We start from the raw sequence: 19,073 nt of genomic DNA, 5'->3' as shown, positions 1-19,073 counted from the left end.
TGCATTTCCTTCCCCATTGTCACAGCAGAGGGCAGTTTGGGACATTGCTGTCAGGCCAATTTCACTTCCAGGCAGAAGTCTGATAACATGTCCTTTCTTCCAGGGCTGTAGGGTTACAAAATAATCAAAAGTTTGCGTCATACAATGAAGAAGGTGGATTGAATAAAAGAAACAATGAAATGCCATGATAGCAGGACCAAGGCCCTCTGATAAGTGGATTTTTCTGCATCGCAGTTCTTCATTACTTTTCTTGCCTTTGGTTTACAGAAACCCTTACCAAGTCCTCCATTCATTTAAAAATCTTTTCACAGTGAAGAACCTGCTTTTAAAATTTGCAACAAAAATATGCCTCAAAATATCAAAAAAGGGAACAACAGATGCTGCCATCCTGATGATGTCTTCTTTAATGAGATGCCTTGTTTACTTTAAGTGAGTGTCGCGAAATCAATCAATGCTGAGCAGTGAAACAAACCACGGAGGCCCCAGAAAAGTGCAATCAAACGATGAGTTTATTAACACACAGGAGAAAACATCAGCATATGTCTTCTGACAAAAATACATGTTGTGAACACTTTAAAAGCAGTGAGGTATCCGCCCCTCCAAGGCAAAAATAGGTTAAAGACGTTAGTTACAGTAAATGGTACACCTTAGATGGCTATAAACAGACATAGAATTTCTCATTTCTATAACACCTTCCAAACAAGGTAATAACTTCAAGCCTTCAAGGTGTCTGAGGGCTGGTTATTGACTCCGGTCATCTGTTACCAAGTAGACTAAAATGCAGTTAGAAGCTAAATGAGTTAAGGCCTCAGGCCTGGCATATTTCTAGATTATATGTGTATTGTAAGCATGTATTGCAGTTATCTTTCTATGCTCTAGTCTTTAACACAATAGATTGTGAAGACTCGCGCTTCACAAAGCTTAAGACCCTCTGTAGACTTAAGCAACAACTAAAGGTTATCCACTAAACCTTTGCTGAAGTTAGAGTTTGGGGGCATTTTCACACCAGTAAATAAAAGTCAGGGCTCAAGGTCAGATTATGAGACCAGAGTTTAGATTGTCACTTGGGAGATAATACAAGACTGTGGCGAGATCAAACCGTTTTGGGAAATCACAAGCTGGATATTTATCACGGAACAGAGAAAATATCTGAAAAAAAAGACAAAAAGTCAGTGTCAGAGGAACGGACCTCTGACGTCAGTGCCAGTGTTTTGTGCTCGGCTCATCATGTGACTCTTACTCAGTTTACTTCAGTGTGGAGCGCACAAAGCCCGACGCGTGTGGAAAAGAGGCTGACAGCACCGTGTCTGACCATGACACTTCACTTTAATGCGCAACGAGCTCTGAAGGTTAGTGTGACATTTCTGCACACGTCCCTCCGTTAACAGATAACAAGTCCTCCTCGCCCCTTTCATTTGTGTTGATAGTTCAGGAATGCTTTCATGCATGTGGAATAATGTTTGTTCAGCAGGTGAGGCTGCCTGTTGTTTGTTTGGTCCAACTTTTCAGGCTTTTCATCTCAAGAATGTCAAGCATGAGTTCTCAAAACAAAACAGCTTGCTCCATCTGCTCCCGTTTTTCTCCACCCAAAACCTGTGGTGACTATTTTACAAGCAAACCCGACGTTCTTGCAAAGATAAAGAAATAAACGAGCTTATGCGGGGTGTATATGAAGCCTCTCGGCAGCTAACGTGGTCAGCTTCTTCCCCCTTGTGGTGGGTTTGGGTATTGCAAAAGCATGAGGCTCTAAGAGGAACTTAATCATCTGGTTTCATTGTGATTATAAGTAGACTGCTAAAATGCTTCAGTATAAAATCACTTTAGATGCAGGCCACTTTAGCACAAAGGAAGTTCAAAGCATTACAAAGTATTTAAATGCAGATTTTAACATGGATAAAACTGAGTGAGAACTTGAGTGGATTTATGCAAATCCCAGTATATACATGAAAATGACCAGAGTGCGACCAGCTGCCTCACTGGAGCATGATGTCCTTCTCAGTATTGTTTTCCAGGCTTCCTGCAATCAATCCCCTGCTTGAGTCACTCTGACTCACTGTCTACATTTGCCGTGTCCTGTTCACCTCACGGAGCTTAAGAGGTTTATTTATCACGGTCAGCTGTAGAATGAAACCACCTTGTTCACTCTTAGTAATCAAAGCAAATTTACTAGAATGGCAAAAAGATTTTTGATGCTTGATGCCGAGCTGTTTGCAGTGAATTGCCACCTGTTGAAATAATAACATAACAGATCATGAACAGGAAATTTACAAGGAACAGTTTAGGCCTGAAAAATGATCTGTGTAAAAACGGGAAACACCAAGAAAAGGCTTTTTGGTTTGTCTGTTTTTTAGGATGGATGAAGGGGTTAGCATCGTTAGGCCCCGGATTTGAATCTGAGTGAAGTTTACATATTTTCCCCATGTCTGTGCGGGTTCAAACTGGACTTCCTCCCACAGTTCAAAAGCATGTCGGTTAAGTTAGCTGTTGATTCCAAACAGACTATGAGTGTGAATGGTTGTGTTTCTTGGCCCTGAAATGGACTGGCAACCTGTCAAGGGTATAACCTACTTCTGGCCCTATGACAGCTAAAATAAAGACTAACAAACAACCCTCTGCATTTGATGTTTTTCACTGTTTTTTCACTGTTTCACTTTACCAAAGAGCTTCCTTATATTATTGTGACCAGTAGCAGCACAGTAAACAAGAGTAGCCCACATATTTAGGGCATATATTTAAAACAACAACAATATAATTTGTGTAGCACTTTAAAAAAACACTCAGTTACAAAGTGCTTCACAGTTTAGATAAAACAACACATTAAAATAAGCCTGCAAAGCTCTCATTAGGACCTCATAGCTACCAGCACAGTACCAGTCTTCATGCTAAAATAAGCATGATGAATGAATTGTGCAAAATGTGGAATGGTTTCTTTTTAAATGCACATCCTGACTGGTTTTGATGGAATCTTTCTGATCATTTAGTGCAAAACATGCTCGGGCAGTCACGGAAACCCATTCAAGAGCCTATTTTCCCAGAAAAACACCACGCTGTCCCACTGAAGCAATTTTCACCCGCCTGGTAATTGTTTGCGACTAGGTGCAAATGCAGACAGTGTGAGTCTAACCAGTTTGCTACCCAGAAGTGAGATGCGTCAGATCACACATCAAATCTGCCAAACCGTCCAAATGAACTCCGTGCCGGTGACGCACTGTCCGAGCCCTGCCGCCGCTCACTCTGAGTTTAACATGGGGCGGATGGAGGGAATCACTTTAGAGGATTAAAACTGTCATCTAGTTGGATTACAGCGAGAGCTTACCTGCCCATCTGTCACCTTCAAACTGTGGCAGAGAGACTACCTTTGGATAGTGGAGGCCTCAATCCAGCCAGACAGACTGAAACCATGACACAATTGTGTTGGATGTTTGGAAGTATTCAGTGCCTTCATCCTGTGTTATATTACATCTTCTATTTGTAAAGAAGTGCCCGAAAACTCAGTGCATGTGCAGCTTTTGATTGAAAACCCACCTTAGATTCATGTTTTAATAAAAACTCAAGGGAAATTAGGCAGTATAGAGACTTTGACTGATCAATATCACTTAATCATGAGCTGTAGGTGACACAGGATCTTTAGGTTGTAGTTTACTATTATTAAACAGATTAGACCATGTACAAAAAGAAAATGGTCAGAGTGCCCACTTGACTTAAGAGCTACATTAAAAACACTTTTAGGTAATTGGAAACTCTTAATTGCTCATAGTTGTGAATGTGAGTGCGAATGGCTGTCTGTGTCTATGTGTTAACCCTGCGACAAACTGGCGACCTGTCCAGGGTGTACCCCGCCTTTCGCCCTATGACAGCTGGGATAGGCTCCAGCGCCCCCTGCGACCCTGAAAAGGATAAGTGGAAGCGAATGGATGGATGGATTAATAGTTTTTGTTTCCTGTAATAATCTGATCTATTACCCCTATTTCTAGTGCACCTACCTTTAAGTATTTGCAGATAAATATAATTGCATTGTAATTTCAAATATAATACCCTGATATTCAATTTAATTACAGGAGAATTAAGTGACAGGCTGTATTATAAAGTGTTACCGACAATTATTGTTCATCATTCCAGTAAAGGAGCCGTATACTTTCTAAAAGTGTAGAGTCTATGCACTTTAACCATAGTTTTGCTTGGTGTAATAATCTGTCCTGTTTAAAAAAATCACTTTGTAACTTATTTACAGAAAAATACTTCCTCTTCATTTTACAGCGCCTTCGTAAAAACGCTACAGAAACACAAGGAAGTGCTGCAGCATGTCATACTTCTTTCATATGATGTGTGTGCTGACTGCAGACAGACTTGAATTATGTGAACTCTTGTTCTCCTTGTTCGCACTGTCTTTATCTCTCTTCCAGGAAACAGGTGAGTGGAGCTGACCTGGTTAGAGATGCACCACACCCGATCAGGCAGGGCTGAGGAGACTGTGGCTGAGTTCCAATCCAGACAATGCACCCTCCCCCTACACACTTTCACTCTATCTGCACGGAGGATAAATGTCTTCAGCTGCCTGGGCGACTGAAAAAGCTCTTTGTGTTTTATATTCATACTCTTAACGCAGTGACTGCATACTTATTCACATGACAGATTTACTTTCTTAATTTAACACTGTGTCATTATATAGATTGTTACATACTTTTGGGGCACATTGTGGCATGCATATAAGAAAGAACAGTTTCGTGAGTTTTGAGCCTTCTTTCTGAGCTCAGCTCATGTTAAAATGCTCAGTTTTCTACAAAAAACAAAAACAGTTTCTGAAATCTCCTGGTGAAATTGTACTAAGTCTTATTATTGGATGACTGGTGGATGCCGATACAAGTGGCTGTAGCTACTAGCTCTCTGCTTTGCTTCACTTCTGCTAACTGGAGTAACTGGGTTGTGCTTTTGATTCCTTTTGGAGTATTTATAATGCCTTTATCTTACAAATAATACCGTTTTCTATGCCATATTGTTTGCCATATAATTATACTGACTGACTGTGTGTAAAATTCTAGGATTTTATTTGGATCTTGCTCATTAGCAGGCCCCTGGGACTGTGTAATGCACCCATATGGTCTTTGGGTGCAGCTTGCTAAACCATCTCATCTTTATCTTTAAGCCTCATGGCATGATGGGAAATGCTATCCCTTGATACGATATTAGCTTAAGCTGTGATTTATTGTTAACAGTCTCTCTATAATCTGTGTTCTGCCTGAAGCCTGTTCAAAGGGAGTTCTTCCTCCCCACCATTGCCAAGTGTTGCCCACAGGATTCTTATGAATACATTTTGAGTTTTCATGGCTGGCATCACTACAGCAGCTGTATAGTGGTTAGCACTACCAACTCGAGGGCCCTTTCTGTGTGCAGCCTGTACGTTATCCTTGTGCCTGCATGTTTCCTCCAGATGCTCTCGTGTCCTCCCATAGTTCAAAGACATCCATGCTGGGCTAACTGATGATTCTGGATATGAGATAGATAAAGTGTATACAATGACAGGTAAGTAAATGGGAAATGTTAACTACATAATCTTTGGATTTTTTGATTTTTGACTTCCTCAATAGTTCCTCAACATGATTACAATTTTTTTTTTACATTTAGCCAGGCACTTAGGACACAACACTTTCTAAATTCAATCCCCTGTTTCTGTTGTAATAGCAAGAAATAATAGATGTAGTAATGCATGTATTCACAGTGAGTATTGTTTACGCCAACTTACTGTCATGTCACTGTGAAAAAAGAGTACTTTTCAGACCTGCTTGAATTGTTTGCTGCAATATTTTTATGAACCATAAATATTGTGACACATTTAGAGCTTTTATTTTATTTCTTTTTATATTGGTGTCACCATGTTATCATTAGAAGATGCAGCAGTGAATATAAATGTTTCTCTTGTTTTACTTAGTGAGCATTCTCAGTAATGGATTCTTCTGCAGTGACTAAACAGAGGTCGCGGTTCATCCAGCATTTTATTTAGCGGTGTATCGCTAAAGAGGAGGATGGTGTTGTGCTGTAATGGAAGGGTGATGAGGATTTTAAGGTTGGAGTGAGAATGCACAGAAGGAAACTGTCAGAGGTTAGCTGCTGTTGCTGTTGCTGCTGCTGCTACTCACACCTACACACAGAATAAGCCAACAAACCTTGATTTCCTCCTACACAACAACTGCACATTAAGTCTGGACTCTATCCTGTGCATCACACACACTGACAAACATTTCCTCCTGTAATTAGCACATTTCCTCCCCTCCAAAAATTCAGGACCATCCACTGTAACCCAGTGACTCCCATTATCTGTGGGAAGTTAATTTGTTCATTTACACAGGATGACCTCCCGCATGTGTTGACCGTGCACCGCCGAGCTCCCACGCCACTAACACTGTCCTCCGAACAACATTCTTTGATTTGTCTTCCTCTTTCCTTCTCGCTGCTCAACCCACTCTGTCCTGTTTATCTGCCTCTTCATCGCTCTCAGGCTCCCTTTTCAGCTGATGGAGCTTATTGTGGACAAATAGGCTTACAAGTGTCTCTATGGCAACGGCGGATCGTAAAGAGCTACATAAGCACTTCATCAGGGGCCATGATCCAACGGCTCCCATTGGAGATGGTGCCCCCAACCTCCTGCAACAAGTAAAGGCAGGCCAGAGAGGCTCCTGGGAGGAGGAGGGGAGAGCGAGAGGTGGCGATAATGCTGAGAGAGGATGGAAGAGGAGGCGAGAGAAAAACCATTTCTCCTCTCTCTTCTCTCTGCGTTTCATTCAGCCAGTCTCTTCGACATCCACCCAGCTCTTCTGCTTTCTGAGGACTTTTACTGTCCGGCTCTACGGTGATTTTATATCTTGTGGAGACCAAAGAAAACTTCAGAAACAAGGAAGAGGTAAGGCATTCTTTGAAGCAACAAGCTGGTTCAAAATAAAGGCTGAAAAAACTGACTTCAAGAAAGCATGTATTTTTTTTCTGGTATTCACGCCACTTATAAATAAGAAATCACTCAGATTTGGAGTCCTGAAAGAGAGCAGCAGACCAGTCTCCAATTCAGGGCTGAAAGGAGTGGTCAGTTTAAATGGTTGCTATTGACAGAGAAATTAATTGACAATGGCTGGAAATCCAGTGATCTTTTAGGTCATTTATTAACAAATATTACAAAAACAACCTGAGATTACAGGTCTTTCAATGCTTGGTTATTTTGTGGTTTTAGTTTATGTCATTTCTCTTTAAAAGACTCACCTATTTTTATTTTTATTTTTTCTGACTTTACTTCCTAGCAAGTTTAATATTTTGGACTTCTGATTAAAAAGAAGATGCTATCAGATTGTTTTGTGTTCAGATTACTTGATAGATTGAAAAATGCAGCCTTTATCCTTCCTGATGTAAAACATACTGATGCAGTGACTATTTTACTTGCTCCATTTTTAGGGGTTAAAGTGCTGGACACTTGGGGTCGAGGTATGGCTGTAATCTCACTCCATCGCTCTGTTGTGAAACCTTTTCTCAGCGCATGTTTTATTGTAGCCACAGCACCTGGAGGCGCATGTACAACTGATGTGGCCCAGAAGATACCTCCAGCATGTAAATAGATTAACCTACCATAAAAACACTGTGGTCAAGCATTAAAGGGGCTGGTCATGCTGAAAACAACAGCTATACTAGAAAAACCACTAAAAATGGGACTTAGATTTGTAAGCTTTAAAGCTGTGAATCGGAAACAGTGTTTTTCATTTAGAAAAAAAAGGTGCCAAAGTCCCATCATGTAAAATCAATGCTTTAAAATCCTGAATAATGACTCACGACACATGAATCAGTGGCCTGCACAGCTGTGCTTTTTAATACAAGCTAACAAAAGGCCCACTATTGATGGGCTTGAATAGAGATCCTTTGGAGCGGATATGACACCTGCAGAACAAAGAGCCGACGCAGCATGGTGGATGTTGTCTTTTTGAAAAATATGCAGATATCGAACACACTTCAGAGGATGCTTTGTTTTACAAAATGAATGTTCATTAAAACTCGTTGCAGGTCAACTCTGTGCTGTCTGTTATGTTTTATTGGTACCATTTTCAAACATCCACAGATTCTAATTAAACATTTCAAGCGTGTCTCTTTCTAAACACATTATTTATTTATTTATTTATCACTCGATTGAGAATAAGAATGTTATTTCCATCTGCTATAATTCAAGTTTGGCAGTGTGGCTCTGGGACAGCAGAAGCGAAAATGTTCACAGAGCAGAGCAGGCAACAGAGGTGGGTTGCAAAGTGGCTTGCAGATGTCCAGGAACTGGCAGGTTAATGCAGATTAAATAGCGCAACCTGTATTGCCAATTGGATGCATAAAAGAGCGTCAGCTGAGTCGTCAGCTGATGTGGGCTCAGTTCAGCTAATCTGGGATTAGGCTGATTTTGACTTTGTTGCCTGTTTGAATGAATGCTCTGTTCTCACAGACACAGCCTTTCAGAAATAAACTTGAAGTCTGGTTGTCATTTCCCCTCATCAGTGAACAGTGAAGGATGGCCATGGCCTCCTGGTTCAGCTGGAACGAGCCGTATTACCGGACTCCCCGCCGGGACCCGGCCGACGTGGTCACCGACACCCTGATGCTCGAGTTCAGCTGGCAGCTGAAGGAGTCTGAGAAGCAGCAGCGAGAGAGGGAGAACGAGTACCGACGCACAAAGACTGGGGTCGACTACAGCTGGCTAGCCAGCACGCCCCGGTCCACCTACAACATCAGTACAGGCGAGAGGCTTGGCCTGGAGGACCTCTGTGCCAAGGTGCCCCCATCCTGTTGTGGGCTGGTCATACTCAAGTAAGGTGATAGTGAGTAGGCGTGAGATGAAAATCACTATAGCAGTTTAGCAGCATACCATATTGTTTCCTTGTCGCCAAAAATCTACTTTAATTTTGTTAAATGTGAAGACAGTTTGACTTCAGAGCTACTATCTCATGACTACTTATGAAATGAATGAGGATAGCTACAAGTTAGCTTCTATTCTCTAAGAAGAAGAAGAAGAAAAAAAGAACTCAGAGATTAAATTTATTGACACATTATTTAACACTGGATAATAATGACAGCACAATCACATACATTCACACAGTGCAATGAATAAATAAAGCTATTTAGCTAGCAAGCATGCTAACCTTAGCTTTATTTATTAGAAAAAGATTTGTGCTTCGAGTTGAAAGATAAGATCACCAATGTTGTAAGAATGTATTTAAATATATAATTGTATTTATTTTTTGTAACAATACCCATAACCAACATGGCAATGCTAACAAGCCAATGTGGTACAAAGTTTACTGCTATTTTGGTTTTGTGTGTTAGCACAGCGGTCTTCAACCTTTTTTGCACCACGGACCAGTTTATGTCCGACAATATTTTCACGGACTGGCCTGTAAGGTGCTGCGGATAAATAACAAAATAAAACCAGAACCGGTACCAAAAAAAGAAGATTTATTCATAACAGACAGTGGGGGAACAGCAACGATAAAAACCGATAAAACCCTAAAAAACATAAATTTCACACCCGAGCCTCAACTCTCTGCCGGTACCAAACGACTCACATGGCCCGGGGGGTTGGGGACTGCTGTGTTAGCATGCTTCCTAAGTACTAGAGGCTAAGTTGGATCTGGCCTTTTTTTTAATTTTTCCCGCTCAGGTATTTATAGACACACCCACTGGACACTTCATGCATTTAGAAAGGTAGACATGTTCAAGACAACCTGCTGAAGTTCAAATTGAGCATCAGAGTGGAGATATTTAAACTGGATAGACAAAATATCCAGTGAACGGCAGTTCAGAGGAGAATGATTGGACTTCAAGCTGATGGTTATGCAACCATGCTGAATACACCTTGTTATTCATCACGCTAAACCTTGAAGCAGGTGGGCTACAGCAGCAGAAGACCACATTGAGTGCCACTCCTGTCCTGATTTCTGGTACATTATTCAGATAGTAGGGTCAGAAAGCATAGTTTCATCTTTCCTTGTATCAGTGTTTAAACTCCTGGTGGTGTAATGCATGAGGCTTATTTTTTGGCACAGTTTAGACCCTTTAGTACCAACTGAGTATCATTTAAAATCCACACTGACCTGAGTATTGTCGCTGACTGTGTTGATTCCTTTTAAGACAACAAAATCTTTTGTGACAGTTTGAGACTACATTGCATCAACTAGGCACGAGGCACTCTGGTGGTCTTCAAAAACTTATAACAGGAATGGCTACTGGTCTGTGTCTGTAACCAACTATAACCCCTCCCTAATTCTGTTTGTGTTAACACTTTTACGAGACACACTTAAGCGTCTTCTTTGGCACAGACCAGGGGAAGGTTTTGTGAGGCAAACTGATAAGATGGCCAGCTTCTCCGTCATGGGCAGGGATAGCTCAGTAGGTAAAGTGGTCGCCCCATGATCGGAAGGTCGGCGGTTCGAATCCACTTAACGGCTACCCTGAGGTACCCCTGAGCAAGGTACCGTCCCTACACACTGCTCCCCGGGCGCCTGCTTAGTGGGCTGCCCACTGCTTCACTGAGTGAATGGGTCAAATGCAGAGAAAAACAAGTAATTTCCCCATGGGGATCAATAAAGTATCCATTATTATTATTTGACGCGTGACTTTAATGCTCTGGTGCATTCAAAGCCATTTAATCTCCGACAGAGACTTCCTGAACTCATCTTAGCGTCTGTTCGTAGAAAGCTGCAGAGGCTCCAGGTGCCTTGTTAGAGTTTAACAGCGTTAATGTGAGTAAGAGGTGAGGTGCTAAATGGTAAGTGGAAGTCACCAACACAGCAGGGACCAAGATTACCATGTTTTTACAATCTCAGTTTGCCTCATGTTGGCAAAGTACTCAGCTGTCTTACTATAAAGTGTATTTAACAAAGTAAAATTGCATTTATTCATCCATTTTTGTCCAGTTCAAGTTAGAAGGGAGACTGGGGCCTGTTCCAGCTGCCACAGGGCAACTGGGAGATCCCCCCGCCCCAAAATAAGTGTTGTTTTTTTTTTTTTTAAACAAGCAGTTTTAGGTTAGATATTCTGTCTGGTGAGTCTGATTTCTGTGGAATTGTTAAAAGTGTCATCTTTAAATTTATATTAAACTTACTCAATTTCATACATAAAATGAAACTGATTGACTCTATTGGTAAAGTTGGTTAATTTTTAATCTGTTTTACAACCGAAAAGAAAAGTTTTGTGCCAGCCAAACACATTAATAACACGTTTTTGAACATCTTACCTTAGATAATACATTTAACTAGTATTTATTATAATTGAGTGAGATTACTAGGGTTGAGAAGTCAGCCCAGGATCATGACATATGAAGCCCTAAGGATGGATTTCCGTTTCTTTTAAAATTTCTTGCCAAACTAAATTGTATCCTTAATAGGAATATTTTACTGTATTTCTAAAATTCTATTTTTGGAATCATAAAAGCAACATCAGAGATGCTAAATCTGAGCTAGCATGAGTTGATCAAAAGGCCAATTATGAGTCAGTTTGAAGTACTTACTGAGCAACTGGTTCCCAGGTTTTCTATTTAAAGGTTTGTTAGGGCCTCAGGCACTTGTTGGCAGAGGAGGAACATTTGCCATCACGTGGATCCTCATCTGTTACAGGCAGGTTAAGATGGCTCTGAGCATTACATGTCATGGGACGTGTGAAAGATTTCATTTATCGAACGTACCGACAAAAGAAACACAGAATTTGCTAGAAAATGATGATGCTCATTAACTGACTGCAGTTCCAGCGTTAGTTCTGACCAGCATCCTTTTATCAGATCATTTGACCATAGTCGCTTTCACACGTGCACTTTACTTAAAAAAGAAAAGAAAAAAAAAGCAAAGCATATATATAGACAGTCCTGCTTTGAGGATCTCAAGTGATTCACAGCTAGAAGAGCAAGCAGGTGTTATAATGTGAGCACGTTTGTATTAAAAGGCATCTGCTGTCACTCCACTGGACTCATTAAGGACACAAGACAAAGAACCTAGGTTCCACCATTTGTTATCTCACAATGCTCAGATTTCATCTAATAAATCTGCTTGTTAGATAGTTGTGCGGGAAAATCCCAGCAGATTAGCAGTTTCTGAAATACTTAGACCAGTCTGTCTTGTAGCAAATCTCCTTTCTTTTGCCCCTTTTGATGTTCAGTTTGAGCTTCAGCAGGTCGTCTCTATGAAGTCTCCATTCCTAAATGCACTGAGCTGCTTCCGTGCGATTAGCTGATTTGATGTTTTTGTTTACAAGCATCTGAACCTAACAAGTATATAGAGGTGGGAAATGTGACTCTAAATGATTCAAACTTGTTGTATGAGTTAGTTAGAAGCTAATTGCTAATAATGTTCATATTTTTTAAATGAAAAACATTTTTAATGGCGTCTTTTTGTAGAAAGGGTGCACAAAACAACCAAAAGAAAAAAGCCAATTACAAAACCATCGCACTGACAACCACACAATCACTGTTTCATTTCTTTGCACAGGTTCAGGGAGGCCATGCAGGCCAATGAGCCCGAAGTGCATGAAGTTTCTGGTCTGTTTCGCTCTGTCCTCATGGAGGCTCTGGATCACCTGAAGGAGGAGCAGGAGGCGGAGCGACTTGCTCGCCAGTGGAACAACAAACGTGCCATGAGCGTTTCCCTCATGAACTTTAGATCGCGGATCAAGATCAACCCGTTTGGAAGCACAGTGGGCCTGACCACTGCTGCAGCTGAAGGGGCGGGTCTAAGCGACCTCAAAACCGTGTCAGAGGACGTGGAGAGAGGGATGGACAAGGACGAGAAGATGCAGAGAGTGTGGAGCATGCCTGACTTTAGATACAAAGGAACCGGCAGCAGTAAGATTGTTTGATGCGGGAGTTCACGGGACAGAGATGGTGATGATGATGATAATGACGTTTCAGTAGGACTAATGCTTTGTAGCAGTGTCCACTTTTGCACCAGGAGAGAGGATGAGTCCATCTGTCCGCCTGGTTTTACAGTACAGTACCAATCAGCATTTGACCCTGCTTTACTCTCTTATCTGAAGTGTCTTTTTTCTAGTTTATCATATTTTAAATATTTTTCCGTACTTGAAAGAATTTTCATGAGATTATCACTACTTGAAGTGATGCCTCTTTCATTTTGCAGAGATTTGGCATCTAAGCACTGAGGGCTTTTTAATGTAGCCTAATAGGGAAATTAATCTAATTTAAACTGCTGTTTATTGGGAGGAGAAACTTGGTGCTAGGTCAGACTACACAGGCAGGGCTGGGCTATAAATTTTGTTCATACAGTTTTTGTATAGAAGGAAAACAGTCTTAAAACAAATGACTTAATCCAATGAGAAGGTGAGTCACACGTTCCCTCCTGAACTGCACAGAAGGACCCAGGAACATAATTCATCATCCAAGGTCGGTGAACTGAAAGCTCTCTTCCTGTGCTCTTTATTTGCAAGAGGATGTTGGAGGGGAGGGGTTGGGGGAAGAGGAATTAATCATCAAAGGCTGTCAGATCAAAGTAAAAGCTTTGACGCACTTTAATTGCTGTTTCTGCTCCATTTGTCACCCACCATTATTCAGCAATACATAAAAGGTTTCATCCATCATCCATAAACATCTTGACATTATCTCCATACAAGAGGAACTGACAGTGTCTGTGTTTTTATATGTCAATACAATAAAAATAACTGATTTTGAAACATTGTTCATGAGAGAATAAATGGTTATGAATAAGACTTACTATAATAATTCAACAATACAGAGTCGATTCGCATTTTTAACATAATATACATGTTAAAAACTTATTTCAACACACAATCAGACTTGCACTTTTGCAACCGCAATTCTCATCAGCTACAAGCAGAAAATGAACGTACGAAACCTTTCTAAATGTAGAAAGACTGCTATGAATGGGGAAAGTAACTAAGAGCTGAAAGAAGAACAGCAAAGTCTGTTTTCAAATCTTTAAATCAGGTTTATTAAAAAAGAAAATCAGAGGGTGTGACTTGATCAGTCCTCTTTTTGTTGCTACGTGAGACTCCGACCAGGCTGCCGGTGGCTGAGATACACTGTGGGTAATGTTGGAGCCAGCTTCACACATGGAAGACACATATAGATCTAAGCCCATATCTTTTCTGAACCAATTACTGAATGAATTCTGTATTTTGTGAAATGGTATGTTGCGACCTAATTAGGGAGTTCTTTTTTTGAAAGAGATGACAAACTGCGAGCAAATCTGAGAAGTCAGAGGCAGGTGAGCAACTTTATTTCCATCTGGTGGACCACAGATGACCTTACCCAACTGCTTAATAATAACACCGCGTACATCATGAGCCTGCGGTGTGACTGCTTCTTGTTTTGCCCACAGAAATATCTCCTCCTGCACTCCGGCAACGTTGCTGCTGCCTCTCTGTGGCAACTCAATTTACAGTCATCTTTTCCTTCTCAGAAAACTCTGCTTTTATTTTTTCCTGAGATCTGCTGAGGTGTCTGGGCCTGACAAACAGGACCGGTGTTCACAGCGGGATTACAGGGTAGAGTTCAAGAACTCCAGAAGCTCTGCTCGATTTTTGTCTCGCTGTAAGAAAACAAAGCACACATAAGACAAGTGAAAAAAAAAACCAAACAAACAATCTATAAACTACAAAAAGGCACATCTGATTGCTTACCTGTTTGTCTTTCTTTGATTTCTTTACTTTCATCTTTATCTTCTTCCCTGAAATCATGCTGTATTTGCCCTTTTTCCTGTCCTTCAAATACTGAAAGAAAAACACATTTAATTTTAAAGAATCTTATCAGTTCAACTTCTAACTAATCCCAGGAAAATGCCAGACAGGCACTATCACATTCCAATATCAATGCAAACACAGACTGTACTCAAGACAACACTTGCAATTTGAAGAAATGCACCACAGCATGCCCCAGAAACAGCTCTTTGTTCTGTGATGCTTAACACAGCACTGGGTTTATTATGCATGGAAGCTGCACATGGCGTATGAGGATGGCAGGAAGTCAGGTACAGGAAAAGAATAAAGAATGAGGTCAATTTTCAAAATAAAAGCCAAGTTAAGGATGGAATAAAAATGTCGGAAAACGCGAAGATGCACACCCGCATTAACAGTATGAAGAAATATGGATCAAAACAATTAAAGAATAAAACGTTTGGGTGTTCTGACTTTAAAATGCCTGTCATATTAGCCAGGCTGGAGTCAGAACTCTTTAAAAACAAAGTTGTAAAATGAAGAATATTACCACCTATTATGGATGGCTTTGATATTAGAAGTCCTTTATGGTCTATAGGATTTTGGAGGGGACTTTATGGTGAGGCGAGCTTCATTTGGACAGGTGCTTGTGTGCTTTGTTATTCCCACCTCAAAGATGAGGAGGATGAGTAGAAATTGTTGCATGTTTTATTCTAAGAATAAAGATGAATAGACTTATTCTATAATTCATCTTTGGCCATTGTGAGAACACCTAATGATTAAAGTGCTAGTCCGTAATCTTAAAAATGAATCACTCTATTCTTCCTGTGAAAGAAATGTTTGCAAATGCATGAATATATTTACATGATATAATGCACCAATATAACACACTCGTCTAACAGAAACATGTAAAGGTTTTTGCTGAATGTTTTCCTACCTTGGAGATCTGCACAGGTCCTGAGCTGTCCTCCTCTCCTTTTGACTTCTTTTCTTTCTTACGTTTAGACCGTTTCTCTTTCTTCCCTTTCTGGAGAGAAAAGAAAAAAGCATAATTCAGTTTTCTTGGGGCTTAAAAATTCTTTGGCAATATAAGCTAACAAATGAACAGTAAATTACTTTTTTATGTTTCTCCTTTCTCCTTTTCTTGGACTGTTTTCTGGATTTACTGCGAGAGTCTAACAGGAACAGAAATAACACACTAAACTGAATCCAAACAGATATCAGCACTGTGATGAGAAACTTCAGGAAAAAAAAGACTCTTTAGATACATTTCAGACATTTAGTGCACACTTACCACTACTGCTAGAGCTGCTGCGACTTCGGCTGGATGACCGTGAAGAACCCGAAGATGACGATGAAGATGACGATGCAGACGAAGACGATGATGATGAGCTGGAAGAGGATGATGAGGAAGATCTGCTACGGCTGCGTTTCCGCCTCCTTTTTTCTCTTCCTGAAAAAAAAGGGGCAAAACAAAAATGTAATTACACAATAAACTAACGTAAGCCATATTTACAAAATTACAAATGCAGCCATTCATCATTTCCCTTGACTGACAGTGTCTGGAAGGTAGTATAATTGGTTACTAAGGTGTAATTTTGAATATGACATACACAAACATAGTTTGTACTCTGGTTTTTACTATTTTTAAGCATTTATATAGCTCTAGGTGCAGTGAAACATAAAGGAAATGTGTCCTGTTTTATTGTTTTTCTGCTAATGTGAACTCAGTCTTTTTTATGTATTTTTGCTGCTATATCTTCACAAAAAATGAAGACTTTCAGTCAAATTTTTAATAGATTTGGAGAGATATGTTGCATCTACTATTCTACTAGTAAACATAATAGGTAAACACTAATTTAACAGTCAGTTTTCCTTCTTCTCAGCAACAATCAGTCCACTCTTTGATCCCCAGTCACCAACATGAGACACTGTTTTACACTGTCGGCTGCTATAATTTCCCTTGAGATCAATTAAGTATCTATTCATTTATTTATCTATGTCCAGCCGTAACGTCACATGTGTCTTCGGCTGTTAACTCTAATAAAAATAAATAAAATGAAAGCGCAACCGGTAAGCACTGGGGGGAAACTTGCCTGTGCTTCTGGATCTTTTCCTTTCATCCTTCCTGGAGCTGGAGGAGGTGGACACTCTACAGTCCGCTTCTGCCGACTGCAAACGCAGAGAAATCATTATTGCTTGTGTTGCGTGTGTGTATATGTGCGGGTTTTGTGTGTGACAAGAAACAGGTCACCCTTTAAAGCTCCTGGATAAGCTGGCAAAGCTACGAATAACAAAACCCCAAATAAATGGAAAAATACGGAGATATGGATATACAAAAACGTTGCACAGTGCTACGTTTACAGAGCTACAGCTAAAAAAAAACCCCGCTATAAGCTATTAAACCTGAGCTTTTGTACTCACCATAGCGACAGTTGGGTGCAGTTAAAATTATATTAATATTTTCTATCTACAAAAAATTTAAGAAGGCGTAAACTGTGAGTTTATAACCAGTTATCTCCGGTAAATTAGCACTAGTTAGCTACCTTAGGAAACATTTTGTATCCCATGATGCACCGGTACAAGCTACTTTCAAAACAAAGGCGCGAGAAGAACCGAAAGCTATCACAGCGCCCCCCAGTGGCGACAGAGATATTATTCATTGCAGAGTATTCGTACTGCTTGTGTTTGCTCGATGAAAACATACTACTATACTATTATATTTAAATAAAGAGAAGGAGTTTTGAATATAATTTAATCAATAAGTGGTCTAGAGAAAGCTTATGATAGGTTAACAAGAGAGGAACTGTGATGCTTCATTAGAAAACAGGAATGGCAGACAAGTATATTTTTATTCCTTGTCCTCCTCTCCCATATCTTGAGAGAGTGTTCCACATTTTAACAGGTCCTGTGGGAGATACATCTAAAATTCGCCTTTTTACGCAGTGTATGTGAAAAGAAGGCTTTTTATTCTAATTAGATGAATAAAATAAAATCAAGAAAATGCTATGTGCACTAAAGAAGGTTGCAAGCTACAGCTTTGCAGATTTTGATGAATATCATTGAAAATCTTTGGTCATTTTTTCTCCTGCTAGACATGTATTTCAATTTTGCACAGGAGAAAATATAATGTGAATTGACATAATATGTCTGAGTCATAATTTGTTTAAAACAGGTATGCCAAACTACCAAGACTGTTACCAGTGAGAAAAGCAGCTATATTCGAATACAGCAACTATCACAAGTGATAAATGAGAATAAACTTGACCTTCTTTTATCATATTATTATTATTATTATTATTATTATTATTATTATTATTATTATTATTATTATTATATTTCCTTAGTAAGAATGTTAAAAAAGTTGCATTCTATATTATATATTTCACAACATCCCAGCATTGTGAACGTGTCTCTCTTTGTCCCACACAAACGCTGTGTTCATCCCACACTGCATGAGGACAGCAACGCAGTGGTGAGATGTGCAGTAGGAGTAACATATGGGTTCAAGGTGGAGGTGTGATTGCATCAAAAATCGGCTCTGAATCCCTTTTTGTTTGCAGTGGTGATAGACAGGGTGACAGATGAGGTCAGGCAGGAGACGACACTGTGATCTATAGTGAGAGTACAAAGTAGTTGGAAGAAAGCCTGGAGAGGTGGACTTATGCTCTGTAGAGAAGAGCAATGAAAGTCAGAAGAAGTGAGATAGAATGCGTGCGTGAATGGGAAGGTGAAGAAGAAAGGAGGAGTAAGAGCGAAGGTGGATGAATTTAAATACCTGGGGTCAACCATCCCAAGCAAGAAGAGCACGCAGACATTGTGGAGTAGGTGGAGATGAGTATTAGTAGTGATTTGCAAAAGAAGGATAGTGGCAGGAGTGAAGGGGAAGTTTCATAAAAAGTGAGACCTGCTATGATAGTTGGTTTGGAGGTGGTGGCGCTAACAAAAACACACGTAGAGGGTTTTGTGTGACAGAGGAAGGTACTATGGATAAGGTGAGATTGAAGAAGATGATCTTCTTTGGTGACCCCTAATAAAAATTTCCATGCATTTATTTTCAGATGTTTGTTTGTTTAGTTGTCTCTAATACGAATAATTCAGCTCATGTAGTGGGCTCTGCAGAGCTCATGTATATTGTGTGTATTGCAGGTCCAGTGATGAGTGATGGATGTCTGAACAAAATTTCATGGCGATCCATCAAAGAAATCAATAAGAAACGGAGAAATTGCAGTTATAATTGAGCCATGCACCCATCGAAGAGTCAGATTATGCACTGATGTCATTCTGGTAATCATTTAACTCGGTCATATTGTGTAGAATTAAAATTATGCTCTGTCTCTCATTGCTTATACAGAGGAGGGCAAAAATCCAAGACAAAAAACAAAACA

The 19,073-nt window shown here is 40.1% G+C and overlaps 2 protein-coding genes across 3 annotated transcripts; one reads left to right on the top strand and one right to left on the bottom strand.

The window, feature by feature from the left end:
• The first annotated feature begins 717 nt into the window (after positions 1-717).
• rd3 (retinal degeneration 3, GUCY2D regulator) lies at positions 718-13,504 on the top strand. Of its 2 annotated transcripts, XM_085382301.1 has the most exons (5): positions 718-1,349; positions 4,404-5,520; positions 6,494-6,895; positions 8,512-8,820; positions 12,489-13,504. In XM_085382301.1, exons 4-5 carry the CDS (start codon positions 8,525-8,527, stop codon positions 12,853-12,855), a joined length of 663 nt encoding a protein of 220 aa, XP_085238427.1. In that variant the 5' UTR covers positions 718-1,349; positions 4,404-5,520; positions 6,494-6,895; positions 8,512-8,524; the 3' UTR covers positions 12,856-13,504. The 2 variants fall into 2 exon arrangements, with proteins under 2 accessions (XP_085238427.1, XP_085238426.1); XM_085382300.1 differs by having other exon boundaries at positions 4,404-6,895.
• Positions 13,498-17,262, bottom strand: LOC146652395 (uncharacterized). Its single transcript, XM_085382302.1, has 7 exons — positions 17,110-17,262; positions 16,778-16,857; positions 15,980-16,134; positions 15,802-15,860; positions 15,623-15,712; positions 14,653-14,742; positions 13,498-14,561 (listed from the first exon to the last, which is right to left on the bottom strand). Exons 1-7 carry the CDS (start codon positions 17,110-17,112, stop codon positions 14,511-14,513), a joined length of 528 nt encoding a protein of 175 aa, XP_085238428.1. The 5' UTR covers positions 17,113-17,262; the 3' UTR covers positions 13,498-14,510.
• Positions 17,263-19,073: the final 1,811 nt, after the last annotated feature.

Source organism: Rhamphochromis longiceps, linkage group LG15 (genome assembly GCF_057381845.1).
Source record: "Rhamphochromis longiceps isolate RC_006_pf linkage group LG15, R_longiceps_female_GT1.1, whole genome shotgun sequence".
In the NCBI taxonomy this organism is placed as follows: Eukaryota; Metazoa; Chordata; class Actinopteri; order Cichliformes; family Cichlidae; genus Rhamphochromis; species Rhamphochromis longiceps.
Note: the sequence above shows the minus strand (reverse complement) of the source record. Positions and strands in the feature narration are given on the sequence as shown.

What these genes read in the sequence shown, in the direction of transcription:
- LOC146652395 (XM_085382302.1), bottom strand. An exon ending in CAGCAGCTCTAGCAGTAGTG is followed by an intron (nt 15,861 to 15,979) that starts GTAAGTGTGCAC and finishes TGTTCCTGTTAG; the next exon opens with ACTCTCGCAGTAAATCCAGA. An exon ending in AATCAAAGAAAGACAAACAG is followed by an intron (nt 14,562 to 14,652) that starts GTAAGCAATCAG and finishes GTTTTCTTACAG; the next exon opens with CGAGACAAAAATCGAGCAGA.
- rd3 (XM_085382301.1), top strand. Translation starts at nt 8,525, where the DNA reads ATGGCCATGGCCTCCTGGTTCAGCTGGAACGAGCCGTATTACCGGACT. An exon ending in TGTGGGCTGGTCATACTCAA is followed by an intron (nt 8,821 to 12,488) that starts GTAAGGTGATAG and finishes TTCTTTGCACAG; the next exon opens with GTTCAGGGAGGCCATGCAGG.